This window comes from Gobius niger, assembly GCF_951799975.1.
Source record: "Gobius niger genome assembly, chromosome: 14".
Lineage (NCBI taxonomy): Eukaryota > Metazoa > Chordata > Actinopteri > Gobiiformes > Gobiidae > Gobius > Gobius niger.
In genome coordinates this window covers 20,473,778-20,499,749 of record NC_136865.1, presented here as the reverse complement: position 1 = coordinate 20,499,749, position 25,972 = coordinate 20,473,778, and the positions used below count along the sequence as shown (strand labels likewise).

At 41.7% G+C, this 25,972-nt stretch overlaps 1 protein-coding gene across 1 annotated transcript in view; it reads left to right on the top strand.

Moving 5' to 3' along the window:
* Positions 1–15,095, top strand: part of chrna11 (cholinergic receptor, nicotinic, alpha 11) — a 43,801-nt gene extending 28,706 nt beyond the window's left edge. Inside the window, exons 8-10 of the mRNA XM_079570952.1 lie at positions 1,210–1,296; positions 4,016–4,125; positions 13,697–15,095. Of these exons, the coding sequence (XP_079427078.1) occupies positions 1,210–1,296; positions 4,016–4,125; positions 13,697–14,422 (923 nt within the window). The 3' untranslated portion in view covers positions 14,423–15,095. The remainder of the gene's footprint in view (positions 1–1,209; positions 1,297–4,015; positions 4,126–13,696) is intronic.
* Positions 15,096–25,972: the final 10,877 nt, after the last annotated feature.

Here is a 25,972-nt window from a genome sequence, read left to right as displayed (position 1 = left end):
GTCCCCAGACTGCTGTGCAGCATGGGTGTTCCCAGGCTAAAAGCTGCCCATTCCAGTTCCTGTAAGTTCCAGGCCTTTCATGAACTCCCGTTTGAGTTCTCCCCACAGTGGTTCAATGATATTGGGGTCAGGAGACTGAGATGGCACTAACGGGACCTTCACTTTATTCTGCTTGAGCCAGTGGCTTCAGCGAAACACCTCCATACTTCATGTATGGTGCACCTATGGCCTATGATGAAATTCTACCAGGGTATGAACCTTTGAGCACGAGTGTAGTCAGCTGATCTCATTCTTTGGGCTCATAGTGTTGCTGAACCTAGACTTGACCAACTGCACTAACCCAGATCTGCCCCAACAGGCAGGTGCCGACTTTTGGTCCGGCCTGGCAGTATAACATAGAATATTCCGCATTGTGGCTTTAAAGAAAAGTCAACACACTCAAGATGCATTCATTTCTAAACTCCCCATTGAGGTGTTATCTCACAATGTGCCTCCTCTTGTAATTTCAACAGAAGAGCCATGTTCCTGACGCCAGAAGCATCAAAAGGCCTATTGTCCACATGAATCCCGGAAGCATTACGCAGCGCTTCCTACCGGGACAAAAATGCCAACCCTTTACACGCGGCCACTTAACCTATTGATGTAATTAAAGCTAGTGAATTGATTGGGTCCAGAGAGCTTACACACCGCCTTCCAGGAAAACACTGTCACCGCTTTGATGGAGAACCTCGGGTCACCACCGAACAGGCCGGCAGTTATCGGACCACACAAGTTTGTTTCATTTATTCTGGAGAGAAAACAGCCCTTAGGATGCATTTTTAATTTGTTTAATATCCCGAGGAGGCGTTCAGAATTTATTTCAACCACCTTGGCTTGTTCAATTGAATGCGTTTGAATGGAACAAGATATATGCCAGGAAAGCACTATAGAGCGAGTGAGACAGATAGCACGGCGTACAATGAAGATAGATCTAGTTTTTCGGCAACTTAAGAAAAAACTGTAGAGGCTCCTGTAGAGGTACATTATGTCTAAAAGTTATTCAGTGTACAGGCATCAGCAGGATATTTGCATAAATCGAAGCTAAACTCGCACAAATCAGGGGCCATTTGTCAAAAGACGAAAGAGTACTTTGTCCAGAAACCACAGCAGCTCAAAGATACAGGATTAAACTGATTGACATTGATTACTTTTGCTTTTTTTTTTTTACAGGGATCACTGTTCTGCTGTCTCTCACTGTCTTCATGTTGCTCGTAGCAGAGATCATGCCGGCCACGTCAGACTCCGTTCCACTAATAGGTAAAAATTCAAGATATTTATTGTGCTTTTACTTTCTGGAAACTTTTTTTTCTCCCTAAACCATGAAAGGAACAGAAAGTGAGAGTGAATGAATGTTAGTTGAATAGAATAGCGTGGGTGAGTGGAGGATCTGATGTTGTAGATGTGGTGCAGATGCTCTGCTGAGTGTGAATTAATAACCGTCCCTGGTGACGCACTTTTTGGGAGACTTTTGTGAAGAGACGGTTGTATAAAAGTCTTTGGAGGTAATTGAGAAACAGATGTCACAGTCTGGTTTGTCAAATATAGGTCTTTTGTTAATCAAAGACCTGCGGTAAGTTTAGGCTAAGTGATTCTAATGCAGTCTCTGCCTTTTTGTTTACAAGCCTTTAAATGTTGTACTTTATGCTACTAAATATCTTCTTCACTTATTTACTTCTCCATCTTTGTTTTCTGAGCAAACGACCCAAAGTAATAGCACTACAAAATGCAGAAAATAAGCGCAGAATTTATTTTCACCATCTGTTGTGCCTTAAAATTTAATTGGCCAAATTGACCGTATGCCGGCAGTTGGAAATGATCTTTTAGTGAATTAAGAAAAGTCGAGTCGGCGCCAGATTCAGTGACAATTTATCTCAAAGACACAAATCCTGGCCGTTAAACTGTGTCACCACAACAGTCCTGCTTAGAGCAGTTCTTTCAGTTTAAAGCTTTTGTAGGATCATGGCTGTAGCAAAGCAGGATTTTTTCCTCATATTTCACACTTAATATAGCTCATGAGACAGATGTTTCAAAATAAACCTTAGCTTGAACCACAAAGCAATGCGTTCCCATCCAGTACACAACCCTACAACACAAAATAGTTTTCACATAATAGTTTCTGCTCAGATAATGAGCGGTTACAGCCACAGCTTTACTGGAGACTTGATGATTAAATAGCCATAATTGTAATTGGCCATATTTATTCATAAACGCTAATGTTCCGATTTGCTGAACGTTAAGTGACTAGAGTGCAGCTGTGTTCCTCAGTATATGTATGTACATACTAGAATAAAATGTCCCTAAAGGGATATTTTGTCTATAATTCATCACATTTTCGACCAATGCCTGATCTTGAGCCATCTTGGTCAGCACCACAGTTACTGGATAATCTTGCTGTTTTGCATACTAAGCTGCATCCATGGCTCCCATGTGCCTTTCTGCATTTCATAAAGCTTTCAGTAATAGATTTGTGGCAGAAGCTAACTTGATTTGAAGATGTGATTAAATATTGTTAGTCGAGTAGTCTGTAGAGATATTTACTAATTAGTGTTCATATTCTCTGTGTAACTCCTGTGTTCATTAAGGAACAAGCTCGGACTAAATTATCATTCTGTGGCTGTTTTATAAACAAATATTTACTAAGTGCAAATTAATCCCTCCACCAGCTGCGAGAGGATACAGACTAGAAGTCACAGGATTAGCGCTCCCAAAATACCTTCTTTTTCATTCACCTGACATGATGCGTTCACACACTCAGTCTGGAGGATGGTTGTGAACAAGCTCTTACTGAGAGAATGATGGTGTATCCAAGAGGACGAGGCCGACAGTATCACTGATTCATTGACCATAAGTTGTGCAGCACCACTTTCCCCCGTGTCTGTCGTAGTGCACAGTTAATGCCAAAAAAGGGTGAATTTTGTAATAAAGAATAAGTAGTCGGGAGATGAAGGGAGATTTGATTGCACTTGCTTGGACAGCCAGCCACTTCTACTTTCTGTTCAAAGGCTGGAGTGTCATCATCATTCATCTGGTGAGTTTTTTATAGATCCAATCACAGATGCAAATTTGTCGTCCGTCACTTAAATGTGGAAAACACTCTCAAATCCAGCATCATTCAGAACAAATCAGTTTAGTGGTTCTTGTGTTGATTAGAAGATGACGCTGTCTCTCAGTGTTTTGTGTGAGTTCTAGTACTTCTTCGGTAAGTCTTTGCTTTTCTGTGCTTGGTTGATCCGCCTGTCAATCATCAATCACATGGAGTACTTATTTAAAGCAGTAGTAAGTAACTCTTGCCCCTAGAGACGATTTTTTAACTTATTAATTGTCTTGGAGAGTAAATACTACGCTGACAGAAAAGGCAAAGGGATATTGTACATCCAATTACACAATGGAAATGATTTTTTTCCCTCAAACTTGGCTGTAAATACTGTTAGCTCTGCCCGTTAGCATGTTAGCTTCTTTTTTGTGATTCTATTAGTGTGTATTGCTTGCTACGGCCCAGTGGCAGTCAAGTTGCAAACATGGTTTTCTGGCCAGAGACACCAGGGGGAGATGAAAGACCCTCCAATCATTCCATAAACACTTGTATTGTGACTACGAAAAGGATTTATTAAGGTAAACACGTTACTTAGTACTGCTTTAAAGGAGTTGATTGTTGTCCATGTTGAGGTGACGAAACGGCATTTGAGAAAGCAGCATAATCGGGAGGCTTGTTAGTATGGGCTCTTTTCTTCATGTTCACAGACATGTATCTCCTGATTGGTTTTATTTTGTACATAGAAAGGGAGGAGACACTCTGGACAAAAGCCAGTGCCTGTAACATTAGTGAATTGAAGTTTTACACCCACGCAAGGGATACATCAAGTTTGTCATTTATGGGACACAGTTGATTGTTTTGCAAAATAGAAGCATATGTAAAGAAATTCTGCTTTCCTACATTCACTGCAATACAACTCTGTTTCCCCCTCTGTTTTTTCAGGCCAGTACTTCGCCAGTATAATGATCATCGTGGGGATGTCAGTCATCGCTACAGTCATAGTGCTGCAGTACCATCACCACGACCCCAACGGAGGGACCATGCCCAAATGGGTGAGTCTTCCCGGTGCATCCATTCATTTTTCATCTGTGGGCAAACAGAAGTGGAGGAAGATACATGATCCTCGCCGTCAACACAAACATGTTAAGTTAATGAATCAGTCAATTCCTGGTCTATTTAAAAGTACCAAATACTTCCCATTTTCAGGTTTTTATTCAGAGTAGAGTGAAATCCCTTTTGACTTGTGTTTGAGATGACTGTGGGATAAAAGAGACCATTTCGTGCAGAGTGCGGCGTATTTTTTAGGGATTTTAAACCCAAGAGTAGCGCTGATGCGGGATATTAGTTGTAAAGTCCCGTGCTGCTCCCCTCTCAGAAAGGTCTGTGCCTAAAAACCCATCTGCACAAAGAATCAGGATTTTAAAGGAACAGGCCACCGTTTTCCCATACTGAGTCATGTTCTTACCTGAGCTGAGACGAGTTGATGCGTAGCTGTCTGGTCTTTACGTGTGTGCTCAGCCACGCACAAAGACCAAAGATGTTGTTAGCATTAGGCATAAAGACCAGACAGGTACACATCAACTCGTCTAAGCTCAGGTCAGAACATATCTCAGTATGGAAAAAAAATGTGGCCTGTTCCTTTAAGAATGTGATGGAATTGCTCATATCAATTTGAAATGGCCATGTTATTAATAATACATATTTTTAGAAAGTGCTCCGGCCCAGGCGAGATCTTGGTGTGCCCACAATACTCTCGACAACTTTATGTTTTGACAAATTGAAGGGCTCACTGGGCTCTTTGTAAACAGTACAGCTCCCATGAATGAAGGACCTTATTCCTGCTGCTTCAACAAACCATGTGTCAGAACTGATAAAAGTGAATGGCATGAACGAAAATGTACCTTCTCTATGAGTCTGGCGTCAAATTAATCCCCCCCCCCTTACATACTTTACTGCCCTTTTAATCTTACAAATGACTTTTAGTGCTTCATTCTTCTCCATTTTCAAATTCCTCACTCCGACGTTCATGTCATTTCTACTCCATTTTTCACTGGGAGCCGTCAGCCCCTCTCTCCTCGCTCTCCTCGCTCTCCCCTCTCTCCTCGCTCTCCTCGCTCTCCTCGCTCTCCCTTTGGCTCTGACTCAGCCGCTGCTGTCAGTCCGCTGCAGCGCTCTCATCAAAGTCCTCCCCACGTTTTAAAAAGGAGACAGTGTTTTCAAAGCGCTCCGAATCTGGGGGTGACATGTGTTTTTTCCCGCTGACTGCTTCGCTGAAATGTCTCCAAATCTTTTTAACTAAAGTTTTTTAGGCTGGAAACCAAGAAATTCGACTGTGACGGGAGAAGATACATGATTTAGATTTCTTTCTTGTAACCAGTGTCTTACAGCAAATCATTCAGTGCAGTTACAGGAATGTGGATTTGGCACGGGGGGTAGGCATAGGAAGGAGAAGGAGAAGCGCCGTTAGCCTGTTCAATGTATTTTTCCTATAGCCGTTAGCCTCTAGCCATCAGACGTCACAAACCTGATGTTTTCAGCTGTTGTCAACCCACCGAGCACATTTAGGTAACATTTTCCGGACTACAAGTCGCACTTTTTTTCATAGTTTGGCTGGTGGTGCGACTTATAATCAGGTGCGACTTATATATCAAAATATATTATTTCACATGTTGGTTATTTTCACACTGACAGCCGCTAGAGGGCGCTCTATCTAGGCTTGTGTACCAGTATCTGCTTAGACTGAGCACAAAAAGCCCCCAAAAAGAATATCATATTCTGCAGAGTATGGCTGCAAGTAGTGAAATGTGCAGCCGAAAATGGTAATGGAGCAGCAGAAAGAAAGCTTGGAGTGAGCGAGAAGCTTGTGGGGCGAAAACCAGAGGCTAATCTTACTGCATTGAAGAAAACATAACAACATAAGCAAATCGCGGGCTTAAAGCTAGATGGCCACAGATAGAGGAACGAGTTTGCGAATGGGTGTTGCTGTGAGAGGCTTGTCAATGATGCTTTTCTTCTTCATTCTGCATTTTTTGGCTGGTGCGACTTATAGTCCATGAAAATACGGTAATCATAATGAATGTGCAGACCTTGTTAGATTTGACTTTGGATAAGAATTAGCGTTTACAAGTGGCCTCTGAGCTAAATGCTAAATAAATATAGAGTTTGGGATGGAATTTACTGTTACCATGGAGATCCGCCATTTCTGTGGGTGCTAGCAAACATTGTGCATAGACTTTTAGCTTGAAGCAGTAGGCTATGCAAAGTGGAGTAAAGAGCCGTGGGACAACTCCGTTCGCTGTCACTGCTGGTCACCCTGTAGAGACCAGTGTTTGACCTTTTAAAATCTCCAGTGGTTTAGAAGGAAAAAAGTCTGTTAAAGGCACTATACCTATAAAATAGATTTTGTCCACTGTGCATCACATTATATTGCATTTGTGTCAATTTCATGAGCTTGTTGGTAAGTTTCACTGCATTTCTATCAAATGGACCCCTGAAAGTGATCCCGATAAACCTGAGCCTGTGAAGAATTGGGATGTGAGGAAAGGACTAGATTTCAAATGAGTTCTTCTTTCATTGTTAGTAATCAACAAATCAGGTGTAGGGCCTTTAAAGTGCACATGGTATGACTGGTTTTGATGCTTTTGAAAATATGACTTATTTAGATGGATAACATCAGTTGCATAAATATCATTTTATTTCAGTGACACAGCAATTTTTTACTTTTATTTGAATTTTTAAAGGGACAGGCCACCGTTTTTCCATACTGAGATATGTTCATACCTGAGCTTAGACGAGTTGATGTGTACCTGTCTGGTCTTTGTGCGTGCGCTCAGTCATGCAAATATACGACAGATGTTAGCATTTAGCTTCTCCAGGCATATTCAAATCTCCAATCTGGGGTTAACTTAGAAGCTACCAAGCTCTTCCACGTTTTCCCTATTTAAATACAGTTACGTGAAAAGTTACACGATCCAAGTATAGTTACACAAAATTAAACATGTTGATTTTCTAAGCGGATACAAAGGGGTAAGGCATAATAATACAGGAACACTTCGACGTCCGCGCAGTAAAGTCAAAGTGCTCCATCATGGTTGGCATGGCAACAGTTTAAATGTGTTTGCCTTCATCTTCGTCACTTCCTGTTGGTGTCCAATAAGGAAGTGAAACTATAAATATCACAAAAAATGGCCAAACTAAAGAAAGCTATGTAAAGGTACAATCTTTAGCAAAATCCTAAATATAGTTAAAAGGACTATACAGAGTTTAAAAATGTTAAAATTATGTATTTTCACCCCCCTAAATGCTCCAGCAATGTCCTAATGTGTAGAATGAGCCCAGACATATTCAACACAACTGCCTCTAAAATCCTGCACTGTCACTCAAAAAGGTGTTAATTCGGGTCCGAGTGCCGTCATGCATGAGCACAATCTAGAAGCTGCAGTTCCGCATAAGACCTGAGGTGGCAGTAGTGAGCATAAAATGACAAACTTGCATCTAGCCCCTTTAACATAGTGTTAAGAATGTGTCTTATGTGTTATATGCACTTTAAGTTTCTGCTTTTTGTGGGCTCTGAGATACACACAACAGTGCCCACTAAACATCATCTTATAACGTGTTAATGATGGAGAAACCACAGAAATAGTAAAAAATGGCACGAAAAGGACATAACATACCTCGCCATACTTAAATATAGGGTCTGGCTTCACCATTTACTTGTATGGGGAGAGAATGCTCAAGGTCCGGTCAGCCATTGGTTGACAGATGTACACATTTGTAGCAACAGGCTGAGATTGCTGAAGGCATTAATATAACAGCAATATATTTTTTTTTTCTCTTTCTCCATTAAACAATGTCAAAACAAGCCTTGAAACAAAACGTGTCAATGCACATCTAAATTTTACACACTTTACACACAGTAGAGTTTTACTGCTTCCAAGTCATTTTTTATAAGACTCTTGCCCTGTGTAATACAATGTAGGTAATCAATAAGGACACAGTAAGAAAGGAAAATCAATGGCCTTTTCTTCACGATGTATTTCGCGGTGATTTGTTTTGACCGGAGCAAAAAATATTGACAAGCAACATTTATCAATAAACGCATGCCCATAGTTTATTTTCATTACAGATCGCAGATGCCGAGTCTATTGACACGTGGCAGGGGCGCAGGGTTGATGGATTGCTTATTCTCAAAGTCTGATGGCCAATTAGCGGAGTAATTGATGAGATCCGGAGGAGGGCATCGAACCAGCGCACTTCATAATTGCAACATGGACAAAAAGCAGCCGCAACAAGCCCCGATACCTGGCCCGAGCAGGGGTACGGGATAATGAAGAAGTCGGTGTAGCTCATTAGGCGCAGGGATCCCATCTGGTTGGCATGACTCCGATGAGAAGAGAGAGAGGGTTTCTGTGATGAACAGTTGTGTAGCTGTGGTGGTGAAACGATCCCAACATGGCTTCAACAAGACCATTTTTGAGAGACAGATTCCACAAACTTTGGGCCTAAAGATAAAGTAGCTGATATAAAACGTGCCTGTCCCGTCTCTTTAAGAATGGGTGTACTGTTCAGTTGTAATTGATAAATAATCTAATCAGGTATAGTGCGGTCATCCCTTTAAGGCGACTTTCTCATGTCTGGTTACTTGCTGAAATCTCAAAACAAAAACATTTTGCTTTCCCTCCACTTCTTTTGTCATTGCACTTGGCAAGTGTTTGTTGTATGGTAATGAGTCCAGGTGTTTGGTTTTATTGTTGGAAGATTCAATAGTTTTACAGAGCTATTTCTAAGGGTGGCCAATCTGTCAAAAATATTAAATTCACAATCTGTTTGAATTTAGCATATCTTTGCCCATACAAATGAATGGCAAACCCAGGCTGTTTATTTAAAAGGACTAGATACAAGTAGGTTATTTTATGCTCACTACTGCCACCACAGGTCTTATGCGTAACTGCAGTCTCTATATTAGACTTATTACTATATGACAGTGCAGGATTTTTGAGGCAGTTGTGGTGAATAGGTCTGGGATCATTCTACACATCAGGACATTGTTGGAACATGTAGGGAGAGGAAAATACTTAGTTCTAACATTTTTAAACTCTGTATAGTCCCTTTAAGTTATTACTTGAGTAATATTGTTACTTGTGCCACCGTGAGTAAATGTACAGTTACAAATCTTCACGTCGACCTAAAATGTATGTAGTTTGTGTTTCGTGCTCCCTCTCAGAAAAATATATTTTTAATACATTTTTATAGAATTTTCTTTGAAAATGTGTTCCTGAGTCATCTTCTGTGTTCTGTAGTTGAAGTGTAGTTTCAGCGAGTGTTGTCCTCGTTCAGTATCTTCCTCACCGCTTTGACTGCTGTTAAGTTTGAGACAGCTGTAAAAAGTGCTGTCACATGGTAAGACATCATAGTTTAATCTGTTTCAAGCTGGAGGTGTTTGATCTTCTCCACAAAATCCTTTATGTTTCCACTTGATGTTCTGTGTTGCCAATGAAGGGGATAAGATGGTCTTGAGGTGTTTAGACACATTATAGGCGATGGAGTCTATGCTGCTTACAATGGGTCTGAGGGGGACACTTTCCCTGTGTATTTTTGGAAGCCCATAAAACATGGAATGGCCTCCCCAGGGTGAAGCCTGAAATAGAGCGTTTTGTCAATTACTTCCTCCTTCTCCAGCTTCTGAAGGTAATCTATGATTTTCTTCCTGTAACCGCTGGTGGGGTCGTTCATAGGTGTCAGCATCACAGAGCAGGTGACTGATCTTGGGTTCGTAGTCAGCTGTGCGTCAGCCTTTATCCGCCGGCAGGATGTGGATGCTCTCGTCCTTCTTCAAAGCTGCCAGTGCCTTTCTTTCCTCTTCTGGAAAAATCCTAAGATTTCATTGCACATAATAGGATTTTTACATAATTTCATGTTTTGTTTCTCATAATTGAAACATAAATCATTCCTTTACACTCAAGTAGTTACTGAGTACTCACAGTCCTTAAGTAACGTTTTCTCCAAGTACTTTTTTTTTTAGCTTTTGCTTGAGTATATATTTGGGTTTACTTGTACTTGAGTAAAATTATTTTAAAGTAACGTTACTCATACTTGAGTGAATATTTTGGCTACTCTGCCCACCTCTGCTGGTTGCATATGGTTCCACCGTCAGACTAGCAATCATAATGAAAAAGAAATATGTGGTTAATAAGTGGTTTGAAAACTTACTGACCCTGCAGTACAGAAGAGAATCTATTGGGAAAATGTAAACTGAGTGTCTTCTCGAACAGGATCATGATATCTTTTTAAACTTCTTACTGCTTTTGACGTCACATGTCACAGAAACAGAAATAACTCGGTAAATTTCACTTCTGAAGCAACTGTGAGCTGGATGTACCACCCTGAGATCCAAATCTCATCTCGAAGCAAAGCAGGGTTAGGCCCGGGTCGCACCAGGATGGGAGGCCTGGTGGGAATGCTGGGTAATGCGTGGTAGGTGTTGCTTGAAGGCTCAGATGCCGCAGATTGGCAGTTTTGCTTCCATCACTCTACCTCCCGGCAGCTGTGGTCACATCTTCAGCTCATACCAACACCAAGAATGTTGTATTGCAAAGAGACTTAAGCATTTGAAAAAGTGCTGTATTAGACTAAAGCGTGGTTCAAACCATTTGGAGGTTATGGAAGTATTATGATGTTTTATAAATTAACTTTCATAAGCCACATTCATTCTCTCAATTCCGACTAGAGACTGAAATCTTTTAATCTTTTCGGTATGCTTCAAAACGGACATTTTTCTATTCAAATATTTGAAATGCCTCAAAAATGTCACATAACAACAGGCAGCTCAGAGATTTCTCTTGTAGCATAAAATATGAACCCAACTTGCTGCCTTTGATTGCCTTGAAAAGTTCTCGGCGGCGTTCACACTGGGCATCCCTCAGTGACTCAGAGCTGTACGTCCATAAAAAAGAATCCAAGGCCAGAAACAGCACGGGGCCGATCCAGAACAAATAGCGCGGTTAGCCTCGGCGTGCGGGTGTTGCGAAGGTTGCGACGTGTGGGCGTCTTCACCGCTCTGCTCTCTAATGGATTTAAATGCATCGTACCGACTCAGAAGTTCAACAAGCAAATAAACGCTGCTCCAAGATCAACAGCGTGAAGTGATGTGGCTACGGTGTTACATAGTTTAGTGCTGAGAATTTAGATTGAAGATTAGGGTTCACTGTTGAAGACAAGAGGGTCAAAACAAACAATCCAACTGCCTATTTTACAAGAAATAGTTAACACTTAAAGCACTCTTACTTTGCTTTAAGGTTTCCCTAACTGTACACTTTATGATGTTTATTCAAAAGAAGAGGTTAACACTGTATATAAGCACCGTAAGAAATCTGTCCTTGGAATATAGAACAGCCTTTCCTCGTTTGTCACTTTTGCTTTTGAACATTAAAAAGTTGTATAGGTGGAACAGAAAACAGCATTTTGTCAACTTTTCTTCATAAAATGGCAATTTCTTTGGTGTAAACCCATGATTGATACTTACCATCTGTTTAACGGAACTAAGTCATATATGAAGTCAATATTTATTGACAAGGTTCGGGAGCAGGACTACGCCTCACACTTTTGCATACCACTCTTGCTTTCACCTAGCCTCTACTCACAAGCCATTATATACCAAGCCAAGCCTCGTCATCTCAGTTTGTTTGAAAGTATCGACCTGCCCTCCCTCCCTTCATGTCTGTTCCATTTCAGCAATGATTCTCCTGCTTAGAAAGGGGGTCCCGAAGAGCTGGGTTCATCCGAGACGGAGCCCCCACCCACAGTCTCGCCCACTTTCACTCCACGCTATAACCTTGTGATTAAAATCTTAATTGCACTTTGTTGTGGCGTGGTCCTTGCTAATGAAGCTCTTTAATGTAGAAGTATACAGTACTTCAACTGTCCCCACTGGATGCTTTGTCCTTTGGAGCAATACGCGTGGCAACCGGCAATTAGAAATGGACCATCCCAGACGTCAAAGTCACTTAAATCTTTGTGCTAATACTAAATTTGAAACAGACAACAACTCACCACAATAATATGCAGATTGTATAACTTAGTGGCCCCACGTAGCCCTCCATCTCCAATTGGCGAGGCTTGAGGCTGAAAGAAAAATGGATGCTTCCATGTGGCCAACACTGCCCACTACGTGAGGAAAAGGTTTTTGCCAATTGTTATTGGGGAAAAAAACAATGTGTGGTTTGGTCTAAGTGGAATGAAAACTGGAGAGTTGTCTTGGATTAAGCGTGCAGGTTTATTTGCATATGGAAAGACATTTTGCACAGGTTGTACAAAGATGCTCTGTCGATTCTTCGTAGAATCGACAGAGATTAGATGACTGGTTATCGAGAAGGAACAAATGAAGTAATGGTCAAATGTCCATAAAGCAGATTGACATGATGAGAAGAATAGACATGCTCGAGATTTCTATATCATGCCCACATACGTAAGGTGCATAAGGGCGGTGGATAGTAACCATGGTGACCTGTGGAATAATTATTTTCTATACAACGCACCTTTCAAAGGAGAGGACTGTATGGGATATAATCTGCACGGGATTTAATAGGTTTATGTGGCATTATGCCCCACGTCTTTCTATTTGCATACATGCATTTACTCTACATATGTAATCCTTTAGATCCACAAGCCACTAAGTATCTCCCTCTGCTGTGTGTATTTCAAAGGAATGACCTTCATTTGACACATTTTGTGAGCCTTTTTTGTCGCTGATTTCGCTTTCTGTTTCTCAATCACAAGGTCAATTTGATTTGACCTTTTACCCTCTTAACCTCCACCTGAACCAAGCACATTTTCTCCAGTTTGGCATTACCGAAATTTGAGAGCTTCTAGTAAAAAAGCATAGCCACATAAATGAGTCAAAAAAACAAAAACAAAAAAAGCCACAAAAGAGCAACAAAAAAGTGACAATAAAAATCTGACGGCAACGCACCAAAAAAGCAATGAAAAAACAAATAAAAGTGACAATGCGGCAACAACGCAAGGAGAAAGATCCATTCAGAGTTTTGTAGGTCTTAGCTTTAAAATGATGCATTACTCTGGCCTATAGTGTGTAACCTGGGTAAAGCTGAACTGAAAAATTCACCTGGTTAAGGCAGGGGTTAAGAGGTTAATATATCACCAAACAAAAGCAAATATAGGGAAATTGCCCTAAATTAACAGAAACTTGGGCATAAGTTTACCAGAATGCAGAAAGTGACGTGTTCATTACTCAATAGACCCTGTCGCTGCTGATAGTGACATCAGCTGGAGGCAGGAAGTGATCATGAGAAATAAGATTTAAATATAACTAGCGATTATAAGTGTAAAACTAAAACTAAATAATATGGTCCTGTTGTGGCTTAAGGTGCAAGAACAAGAGGAATGACATTTGAGACGATAAAATAAGGTTTATCTGATATTTCCACTTAGACACTTTATTGTTACTATGACAACAGCTACAATGGAAATAGATAGGAATCGACCTTCCCGCCTCCAGCTAAGCCCGTAATGTTTACAAACAATTAAAGGGTCTATTAAAGCGTTTCTTGTCTGGATAAACAAAAAGAACTCATCTTTTTTCTAACATTTGATGCTTTTCCCTCGCAGGTTCGGCTGGTGCTGCTGCAGTGGGTCGCCTGGTTCCTGCGGATGAAGCGTCCCGGAGAGAACGACGACCCCGAACGCCCTCCCTGCGCCCCCCACCTGCGCCGCTGCTCCTCCGGCTCCCAAAGCGGCAGCATCCCCAACCCCCCGGACCCCACCCTCCACCCCCTGCACCCCCAAAACCTGGGCTCACTTCAGACGGGACCGCTGCACACGGGACACCCTCACCTCCACTCCCAAACCAGCGCCAACAACAACGGCAACCTGCTGTACATGGGGTTCCAAAGCATGGACGAGCCGGGTTTGCTTTCGGAAGCCGTGCAGAGGAATCTCGCGTCCCCCAGGGTCGCAGGCAGCCCGCCGCCGCACCTCCCGTCCCAATTCTGCAGCTCGCCTCCGCCTCCCACCCCCAATTTGGACACGGGATGCCCCAGCACGGTGTCCAGCGGCGGGGGTTTCGGAGGCGGGCACGGCGGCCTGGGAGGGTGCTCCACGTCCGGGATGGGGGACCCGCAGCTCCAGGCCATTCTGGAGGAGGTGCGGTACATGGCGGACCGGTACCGCGAACAGGACGAGACGGAGAGCATGGCCGACCAGTGGAAATTCGCCGGCGCCGTGATCGACCGCTTGTGTTTGGTGGCGTTCAGCGTCTTCAACATCATTTGCACCATTTCGATCCTCATGTCGGCGCCGAACTTTGTGGAGGCGATTTCGAAAGACTTTGTTTGAGAATAAGGATTGAAACTAACCCAGGATTGTGAACGCGGTACAGTGGGCAATGACCCAAGGAAATAATGCAATTTCCCGTTGGACTGCTGGCTCCTTTTTTGATTGGTGATCGCGAGGAAACCGGGGGGGAGGCTAATTCTAAATGGTTTTCTTTGCAATACATCATGTTTTGTATTTGAAATATTACAAGAAAACAGATGCGAGAGTCAACAAAAAAGAGAGAGAGAGAAAAAAAAAAAAGATTTGGTCGAGCAGGGTGCTTTATCAGATCAAGGCGAAATGAATTGCGGGTAATTCAAAGACCTTTCCCCTTCAAAGATTGAAGAGAAGATTAGCCAGCTCCAAAGGACGAGGGGCAAAAAAAAAAAATCAGTCCAGTAGCCTCTTGAAGCAAAGATTGAGAGAGTTAAAGGAGGGAGGAGACAGGCAGACAGATCGCAGCAGATAGAGAAGACAGGAGAAATGTACAGCGTTTTATTTTGTAGCGAAAGCAGGGCAGCCTCCAGCTCCCATAAGTCGAGGAAAGAAAAACATTTGAAGTGCAGACGAACAGAGGCTTTTACAAGGACAGACAGTAAAGTGACGTGGTTTAGACGCAGGACTTTGATCGAGAGAGAAATACAGCTCTGCAAAAGCCAGATACCACTGCAAGACGAGTAGGTAAAACTGAACATTTAACACTATTCTCCTGATTTTTAGATTAATAATCCAGAAAGGTAACATTTGAATAAACGATATACACGAACGACCTTGCTACAACGTTCCCTCGTCAAAAACATGCCCGTAGTTTTGAGTAATGCTTTTCACATTAGACATTTCTTCTTCCACTGCTGAAATGATCCACTGGGTATTTACTGGGTTGTGTTGCGTCAAAATTGTCTATACATTTTAGGCGTTGTTGAAGTCTGTGATCCATAAATGGACCTAATCTGAGCAGTTCTGCGCTCAAAGGGGGTCATTTACGAAGCATTTTAACACATGCAAACACAGTAGAGTGTATTTAAGTGGAGCAAAAGGCAAGTGCAGTTGATATTTGTGTTTCTAAAAAAACAGCAAAGGTAGAAAAGCTCTATATAAGTTGAGTCCATTTACCATTTACCAGTAAACTCATTTGCGCATCACATTTGCGGCAATATAATACACACAGTTTCTTAAGTGCTACTCGCAATTTAGCGCCTGGCTTAGTAAATGACCCCCAAAGTGTGTTCATCATGGCGCTATCGATCTGCTGGAACACCGATAGCTCAAAGTGAAAGCCTGTTTTCACTGTTTTATATCTTGCCATTCCCAATTCTGCCAGCAGAGGGCCAGCCCAGTCTCTCACTCCATCCTCTCTTTTTCTCATATAGCCAACATTTCAAATTCTATAAAGTAAAAGATCAGTGCTGAACTACCCAGAAGAATGTTTCTAAATTTTGGATATGTCCACTTTAACATTCATAGAGTTCCGTTTGTTGCAGAAGCAAAAGTCAAAAGTGACAACCCTCTATCCACAACAATTCTTTGTCAGGTTCAGTTTCTTTTCTTTCTCTTGTGATGCGAAGAAACAGGGGGAAGGAAAGAATTGGCACATTCCTCATCAAAATAATCAAATAATCAGCAGTTGCAGCCCTAGATAAAAGCAGACACTGGCATTGGACGTCTGTCAGACCCGGAGAGATTTAAGAATAAACTGCAGTGGTCTCCTTTTTCCAGAGCTGTATAATATGTAGGCAGTGAGTTAAGTCTAGGCAGCATCAAGCAGCAAAATCTCATCTATTATTCAATCGCTTCCTGCTAATATCCGTTAAATTGAGAGAAGTGGGGTAATCTCTGAGTCTTAATAAGCTTTTACAAATGAAGTCCCCTCTTTTTTCAGTCTTATCTTTGGCAATCCACAGCAATCAGCCCAGATCAAAAGCCCTGACGCGGAAATGCTTCTTATCGACATGGGGAAACTGAATTAACCGGTCATCCAGTTATGTCCTAATGGCAGGAGGGACACCACAGCAGTTTAGGGCAACAATAAAACCACCTGCATCCGAACACTGACTATGGGCAGAGATGGGAGTGGAGATTTTCAGATTTCACTGGGACTTTCCTAATTATATAACAGTCAAAATAATTCTATATTATTATCTATATATTTGTCTATAATGAATTAAAAAAAAATCTGAAGAGTATGAAGAACAACTAAATGTTTTCTCAACCAACTGTATTATGGCGACCGAGTAATATGGTTATTACTCGATCGCCAGAGCCACTTTATCCAATGGGCTAGCAGGGGCCGGAGCCCAGGGGCCTACCGTAGTCAAGGGCCTATCAGAATTAAGGAAAAAAAGAAAAGAAAAGATGATTTGTTGATTTTTTAACGTCAATCACTTCACTTTGAGGCATGACTAACCGTATGCGATGATTGTGCTGCGCTCCTATGTGTGTACCTGGAGTAGACCCGTCCTACCTGGCCCAGAGGGATACATGTAGGAGTAGCAGTGTTAGGGCTATAGGTTAGAGTTAGGTTTAGGGTTTGTGCTGTGGGGGGGTGGGGGCCTAAAATTCAGTTTAAGCCCTGGGACTTATGGGTACATTAAGGTGGGCCTGTCGGTCGCCCTGGCCAAACCGAGCTCAAGATCTTTACTGCGGCCGCCCGCTGATCCTGACAGGTAGCCCCAGTGGCAGTGAATATATAAACTTGAGTAAATGCGAGTGATTACTATCTGCCTCTGGCTATTGGCTTCAAATTGAACCCGTTAAAATTAATCTTTCGCGCCACAAACATTATAATTTACCCCAAGATTTACACAGGCGTTGAATCTTGCATTAGATTTATGCCGGCTCCCTTCAGGACTTGGCTGCTTCATGAATAATTTCAGAGGCGTCTAAAGAGAGACCAGACAGTAATGCCATTCCAGATGATAAAATGACGACTTAAAAGCTTTGAGGTTAAACGGTAATATTCAACCCCAGATTATGAGCAAGATGAAGAGGCTATTACAGGGAAATAATGACAAATGTGTGGGAATGTTCTCAAGTGGTGGGTTGGGGCTGTGAGTGTAAATGTTAAAGACGCAATATTGACAAGGACAAAATGTGACGCACAAGCACTGAATCTGCTAAAAGTGGGTCAAATTGATTTAGGGTTATTAGGTGAGCTGACGTTTTACTATTTAAAAAAAAAAGTTAAGTAAAGTCTAATTAGCTAAAAGACGATGAGTTCCAGTCACACTTTTTCTGTTTTGGACGCCATTTTGACTTCTCTTCATCATTTTGTCTTGAACTCTTAATCGCTATCATAGAAATAAAAAGGAGAAGCGGCGTTCAATCCTAATGTCTGTGGACAGTTGGAAACGTTTAGCCTGTTCCATTGTATTTTTCAGATAGCCGTTAGCATTAGCTAACATCAAACATTGCAAATTAGCAGCGATCCAAATATTTTCAGCAGTTGTCCACCCATCGACCACATTAAGGTGAGGTCAAAGCCTAGTTAGAAATCATTCATGAATGTGCAGACCTTTTGAGATTTTACTTTAGATTCAAATTAGCATAAAAGAAAAGCAGCCGCTGAGTGAGCTAAATGCTAAATTGCTAAAATAAATTGCTTTGCGTGGGTCGGACACCCATCCAATGGTCACTGAACATCATATAATGGACGTCTCCTCCTCACTCCTCCCCGTTTACCACAATGACCACGCTCGAGGGGGAAATCATGGCAGGTTTACAGACTCCCCCTTCCCAGCTCTGACGAGGCATATGTCTAAAAAGGGCATCAAGGCGGGATCTTCACTGTAGACTCGGCCCTTGCGTGACGTGTACTTCGCCCCTCATTAGTACGAGATTTAAAAAATGTTCTTACGAAAACCAGCCTGGTTTCTTTAATTGTGACTAACCCAGCGTTATCACAGGAGGAATATCTAGCTCTAGATAGTTCCAAAAAAATTGGGACCAGGCTTTCAAGTTGTTTTTAACGTGTCTAAAGTCCAATGCTTTCCAATGGGGAACTAGCAGCCATATGGAGGTACTACAGCAATGGCAGCCCCTAGTATCATTATCAAAAAGCAGAGCAGCCAGCGGCCATTGGTTGTAATATGTCAATGAGGGAGCACTGGAAAAACTGCCATCTTAGAAAAATGTCTTGAAATGTGCTTGAAATAAGACATTTAATGCTGATTTTGAGTAGGTTTGGACTCGTCTTGAAGTAAGATTGCCAACAAGCAGTGCTTTCGCTTAAAATAATAGGAATTAACTCTTAAAATAAGACAAAAAAACCAAGACAAGAAATATCTCTTTTTTTTTTAATCTCTGTCTTGTTCCATTGGTAATCTTATTTCAAGACCAGTCCAAACCTTCTCAAAATCAGAACAATTTGTCATCATCGTCATTTTTGTCCAAGAATAGATTCAATTTTTTCCAAATATATAACTGCCATGAAAGATATCCTACCTCGCCATCCTTAAATAAACGGCCTGGGTTTACCATTCATTTGTATGGGCAAAGGGATGCTAAATTCAATTTGCGAATTTAATATTTTTGACAGATTGGCCACCCTTAGAAATAGCTCTATAAAACTATTGAATCTTCCAACAATAAAACCAAACACCTGGACTTATTACCATATAACAAACATTTGCCAAATGCAATGACAAAGGAAGTGGAGGGAAAGCAAAACGTTTTTGTTTTGAGATTTAAGCATGTAGCCAGACATGAGAAAGTCGCCTTAAAGGGATGACCACACTTTGCCTGATTAGATTATTTATCAATTACAACTGAACAGTACACCCATTCTTAAAGAGACGGGATGTACACGTTTTATATCAGCTACTTTATCTTTAGGCCCAATGTGTGTGGAATCTGTCTCTCAATATCCCAACAAAACGTTCCTTTCTTTCTTGGTGAATGTAGCATTGTACAAATTGATTTCAGAGATGAACAAGACGGATCACTACACAAAAATCTATCCTAGTTTCAGTAGAGCCAGCGCGAGAGTCTATTACCTCGAGCGTATTATTTAAAAAAGCTCATGTACACAAAAGGAAAAGCCCGTTTTCAGTATGATATTCCCCAACAAAAATCAATACGATCCACCACGGACTCCCTCGGTTGTAATTGTGCATTATATTGTACCGCAGAGAACACTTTCTTCGGCTAAAGTACTTTGTGTCAATCAATGTCCTTACTTTAATGACACTGTGACGTGAACCCCACTCGAGTTCAAACAGCTCGGCCAAAGAAATTCAACTACAGTGATTTGGATTAGCGACAAATGTGACGCGACGTCTGTGACGGCCAATTTCCCCTCGACGCTTGGCTGGTGCTTGACCCCCAAAAGTGTCCAAAGCAGAAATCATATCTTGACATTTTGAAGCTGTGAAGAGAAATACGAAAGGACAGTTAGTTTATGTGAGAGCCATTGGATTTTATTGCCATTCTTTCTTACTCTTTTCTTGGTGTTGCAGTTTACCCGACGAATATCACATTTTATCTGGTCATAAAGATTGCCATTTCGTCTCGTTAGAACTGTTTAGACTGGAGCAATCAGACCATTTTAAACTCCTGTCTGTTTGGACTCTTATTGGCTATATTTATAGAAGTGCATCAGACAGATTTTTATTGGTAAGAACGCCCCAAGAGCAGGAGGAGGCCCCAGTCGTCTACCATTCACAAAGTATTTAAGATTTGACATTTGAGAATGTTCAGTTGCTGCCTAACATTGTCAAGCATCATCGTCCAAATTCACCCACAAGCCATGGACATGCTGTATGATGCGGCCGTAATATTCAGTTTATCTGACTGTTTTTCATGTGTTACAGTGCAGCACATTGGATATTTTCTGGGCTCACATATAGATAATTGAATGCAAACAAATAAATGATTGAAACATGTTTAACCTCTTAACACTCGCCTTAACCGAGTGCATTTTCTAACTAAGACCTACAAAACTCATCGAAATGGATCTTTTTTTCCTTGCGCTTCCTCACTTTATTGACCATTTTTTTTGACATTTTCGTCACTTTTTCATCGTTTTTCCTCACATTTTGACATTTTTTTTAAGAAGCTTTTGGATCTGGATGAAGTCAAACAGGGGAAAATGTGCTTGGTTCAGGTGGGGTTTAGAGGTTGAGTAGATGTCAATGGTCAAATTAATATTCTGTTGACCCATGATAAAGGGACTAGCTGCAAGTCGGCCATTTTATGCTCACTACTGCTACCTCAGGTCATACGTGTAACTGCACCTTCTATATTAAGCTTGTGCATGACGGCATTTCGGACCCGAAGTAACAACTTTGTGAGTCTACACATTAGGACATTACTGGAACATGTAGGGGGAGGAAAATACTTTACATACATACTTTAAATACATTTTTAAACTCTGTATAGTCCCTTTAAGAGGAGCACTGATGGGCTCGGATATGTCATTGGAAATATATATTTTATCAAGACTTTTTCACCTCCAGAAAACCTCTGCCTCTAATGGGTTCAGTGTTGAAGACCAATCGATCTCTTTCTTAATGTTAAGGCTGATTGTTGTGGATGTCTACACTAAACACAAAATCACATCAAATAATCTGACTTTTTGGTGGAAATCAGATACAGTTATGGTCAAAGTAAGTAGCTTGAAGAATAGAAGTGATGCTCCTCGTTACGCCAACCCACTGTGAAGGTGAACTACACTGTGTGAGATTTCATGACGAATGTCTTAGCATATGATTTATGACGGACAATGAGACAAAATACGCCGCAAACGACAAGTCATGTTGATCTTTTCTCTCCGATACCATGGTGGACTGGTTGGATTTTCATCCTAAAATGGGCCCGGGAATGTGATGTTTGCAGTGGGATGTTTTATGAAATCTTAATGTCACCGGTAGATTCAGTTTCCTTAGTTTGAAGTAAGACAATGTATGCTGGCTTGTTTTAATGTTTTATTAGACAATCAGAAAAGGCCAGTGTGTGTGTGTGTCTGTGTGTGTGTGTGTGTGTGTGTGTGTGTGTACATTCCTGGCCTGTGCTGTTATCTGTGCTGTGGTTAATTTTTCATTTCTCTCTAAAAAGTCGTGTTGGAAAAAGCTGGGTTTCCGAATGTCGTCCCTTTAGCACATTACACCCGAAACTTGTCAAATCTGTACAGGGCATTTCTCATCCAAAAAATAAAATATATATATTGTTTTTGTACCAGCTTTGGATCGGTTTCCTGTGTTTTTTTTTGTTTTTTTTCTCTCTTGGTGGTGATTCGCCCCAGAGCTGCACACACAGTACTGCGAAGTTTTTACAGCTCAGTACAGTTTGTGAGCAGTTTCAATGCAGGGACAAAACAAACACAGAGTCTGTGGATTTCTTCCAAATGCAAAACCAAACATTTTCAGAGCTGCCAATTGCAATGGTCTTTTTGTCTTTCCGAATGGTTCAACAGCAAAATGTGGACCCAATGCAGCAAAACTTTATGAATCTCACAGTAATGGGCTTCAATCAATACAGTCTGGTCATACAGTTACTGATTAGTCGAATGAGAAAGCTCTGTAGTTTTATTTTACCTCGACCCACTGTTTTAGGCATGGTTTGTGTATTTACTTACTTACACTTGATCTGTATAATCTCTCCCATGTCTAAAAAACGTCTGCTTTCCACTGTTTCTAGAATTGTTTGTATTGAGAACAACCTGAGGGGCTGGTGCAACGCTGAAATCCCTGTGACGGTCTGCTATTTTGAAGTATATTGTCTTGTGATGTGACGTTCGTGGCTGATTTGGCTCTTTTGAACAGCTCTTCAATACAAATGGTTCTCAGATCAGAACTCTCACAAAAGAACAGGGTCTTTTTCTTCTTGTTTTCATTAAATTTTTACAAAAGGGAACAATAAACTGGCACAAAAGCATTAACAACCAGAGCCGTGGGAACATATTTTGGTTAGCGGGTTGCCAGATTGCCCCCAAAAATACTTTTCTGTGCTTATTTCCTATTTATTAATATTGCCTGCAATGCTTGAACCCTCCACCAGGGTGAGCTGCAGCACCCTCAGCACCCTGGGTTCCTGCAAGACGTGAGGAAGCATTTTGCTGTACAGTATACTGAATAGAAGTTGTTTTTCTTTTCTCTTTAGTTTGTATTTTTTTCAACCTATTTATATCAAAATCTCAAAGCGTATTGACAGGAGAGTTTACAGCCTATATGCCAGTGTGATGCCTCATTTGAAAACCAAGACCTTCTAGTTTCTGTGTAAAACTACGTGTAAGATCTGTGTGAGTGAAACACAACTTGCATCACATTTGCCGTTCCTAATACTTTATTCTATCATATTGTGATAGTTATTAACCGTCAAACACAACAAAATTGACTGTGACAATGTGACCCATGTTCGGGGCAAGTTGCCACAATGCGTGGGGTTGGTTGTCACTATTGTTTTTAATGGAGTTTTCTTGAAATTTTAGAAACCTCTGTAACTTTTTTGCTTTTTGCGATAAAAGGACAAAATACTTTTATATGCCAGATGTGTTCATAACTCGCATTTGAACTGATGAGGTGTAAAATGTACAAATTCACTCAAATGACCCAAACACTATACAAGCTAACGTTAAAATAAAGTGATCATAAAAACATATTTGACACAAAAGAAAAAAATGTCTCTCCCTTAATACCCAATGTGACAAATAGCCCCGAGTGTCCACTTTACGAACAGTGTAAGCTAACAAACAGCTTTAGCATGTTCGCTCTAAAACGGCTCAAATCAAAATCTTTTGTTTAAGGCACTAACTAAAGGAAACAGACATAACCCAAACAAGTTTGGGGAAAGGCATGAAAACAATTCAAACATGCTCTGTCCTCATGTCTTCAGTGCAAATGAGAAAATTATTATTGGAAGAGAAAAGGAACTAACATTAGCTAAAAACGGTATAAAAAGTGAAGAAAAAAGCCATAGAACAACTCCACTGTGGTGTCCAAGTGTTTAATGTTTAATTAACTCCTGTGCTTTAACTTTTGGTCATACCGCCTTTGCGATGCCCAATCCCGTCAGACCTTGGAAGCTAAGCAGGGAAGGGCCTGGTCGGTACTTGGATGGGAGACCGTTTGGGAACACCAGGAAGCCTAGCGAATGTAGTGAGTGAGTGAGTGGTTGGTTGTGGTCGGAGGGGCCGATGGCGCAGACTGGTTGCCTCGCTTCCGTCAGTCTACCCCAGGGCAGCTGTGGCTACAATAGTAGCTTACCACCACCGAGTAAGGAGTGAACGAATAGTGCAATGTAAAGCGTCTTTGAGTGTCCAGAAAAGCGCTATATAAAACCAATGCATTATTATTATTATTATTTTAAGATCTCTGTTAGTTTACAATTTCTGCTAATCCCATAATGCTTAGCGATATGACATCACATTCCCAAACTCTATACCAATAGGCTACACATATTTTACATCAGTACCAGTGTACAGCGCCCTCTAGTGTGGCCATAAAAAGCAATGTGACAAATTACCCCACATGACAAATAGCCCCGGTCTGCCCTAGAGGATTTTTGGTCAAAGCATTTCCTTTTACATTCCCATCATATTGTAACTGTATTGTCTGATTAAGCCTCTGGTTTTTCCCTCTCTCTTTCTCTCTCTGTCTCTTTTTTGCGCAGCCTCACCTGAACCGAACAAAAGCAGAAAAATGACACACGTTTGCTGAAAGGTTCAGGAGGATGGAGGAGGAGGAGGAGGGGGGAGAACTGCTGACGCACCCTACGCGCTGGACAGGGCCCCTAATTGATCACTATGGTTCGGGAGGAAGAGGATAGAGAGGAAGGAGAGGAGCGAGCGGAGAAGGGGGAGGGGGTTAATGGCGGGGTGGTGGGCTGTCCCGAGTAATTCATTGGATTTATGAGGGACAGCGGCTGGAGCGATGGGCAGCCAGATACCAGAGCTGCAATCAGGGCCTTATGCGCACTACATCACGTCATGCGGGGTAGACGGGGACGGGGATAAACAAAAATTACAAACACTTTCCGCGTCCATCAACAGTTTGCGCCCCGCAGACGTGTTCCCTGGGACGGTCCCGAGCGGTCCGCGAGTGTCACGGGGGGGGGGTATTTATTGAGAGTCCAAGGCCCCGCAATTTGATGGGCTGTTTCTCGGCGAGGTCGAGAAATGTGCGGGGCTGGCAATCTGGCGGCACTTAGATTTACGGTGTTCACTCGGACGGAATAAAGGAAGAGCAAAGAGGGGGGAGACGGGCTTTGGGTGTGTGCGTAAAATCAATCAGTTGTTGTTTTCCCCCCTTTCCCAATTCTCGTATAATGAAAGCCAAACCTAAAAACCTCTCCGCGATGTTACGTCAAAGCGGACATGAGAGGGAAAAGGCCGTAATTGATTGGGCGATATGAAAGCAAAGGAGAATGGCACGCGCCTGGACTGAATACAAATGAAGCGGAGAAAGGCTCATGTGATGGTTTATTTTGTGTGATTTTACGGCCTATTACTGACCACTGCGGAGCTGATTGGGTAAGGTTGGGGCAGTAAAATGTGTTCATATAAACCAGGCGAGCAGGAGCGGTTCCTATGAAATGGCAAATAGTTGGAGACAAAAAACGTATTGCTGAATGATTTAGCTTTAAGAAAAGATATAATGATAGTTTATTGAGTAAATACCCACATAGGATGAACAATGGAGAGGCTGAGGTGGAGGTGGTTATGCGCTGATCCCTGGGTAGAAGGATGAGGGCAGACCTTTCCCCTGTCCTACGCCCCGTACATATACTGAAGCATGAAAAGTAGTGCATCTATAATGGGTTAATGAGTGGCAGGTTGATTGACAGCATCAAACAGGGTGGAATTTATATGTTGACATTCATTTTTAACATTATAGTGCTGCACATTAACCTGGCAAATGCAAATACAAAGATTTTTTTATTCTGTTTTGCCCCACGGGCTCTTTTTCTTTCCTTTTTTAAAGACACAACAGTATCACCGGTTCTCAATTGGGACCCATCAACTCCCAAGACTTGGTATCGTTACAGCTGATATATAATGTAAAATACTGGGAAAGACTAGATCAGTCCCAACCTTTTACCCCCTGAGTCTTTCATTTACACTCAAAGTGGGCCTATACCCCTGACCCGTATAGGGCATAGCCAATTAAAATGATGTATTTAAGCTAAAACACTCAAAATTCAAACACAGAAACTCTTGATATTGATATGATGTTCAATTTCAGATTTTTCTATCTGAAATAAGTCAAAGGACCCCCTGCTAATTGCTCGCGTACTCCCTGGCGTTCCTGTACCCCTGGTTGGGAAACACTGCAGATGGCATTTCCTGAACATCGGGAGACCTGCAACAAGACGGACAACACGGTTTGGGAGTGCCAGGGCACGGGACACAGAGCTCAAAACCGTGACATCGAGTCAACCAAAAATATGCTAAGCTGAAAGCATGACCAAAACAATTCAGCGTTCGGCATCTTAAAGGCAAATGACACATTAGACACAATTATATTTAAGATTGTGCTAAAAAATGTTTGACCATTTTTGTGATGTTTATAGTTTCACTTCCTTGTTGGACACTGACAGGAAGTGACATAGACAGAGGACAACAATTTTAAACTGTTGCCG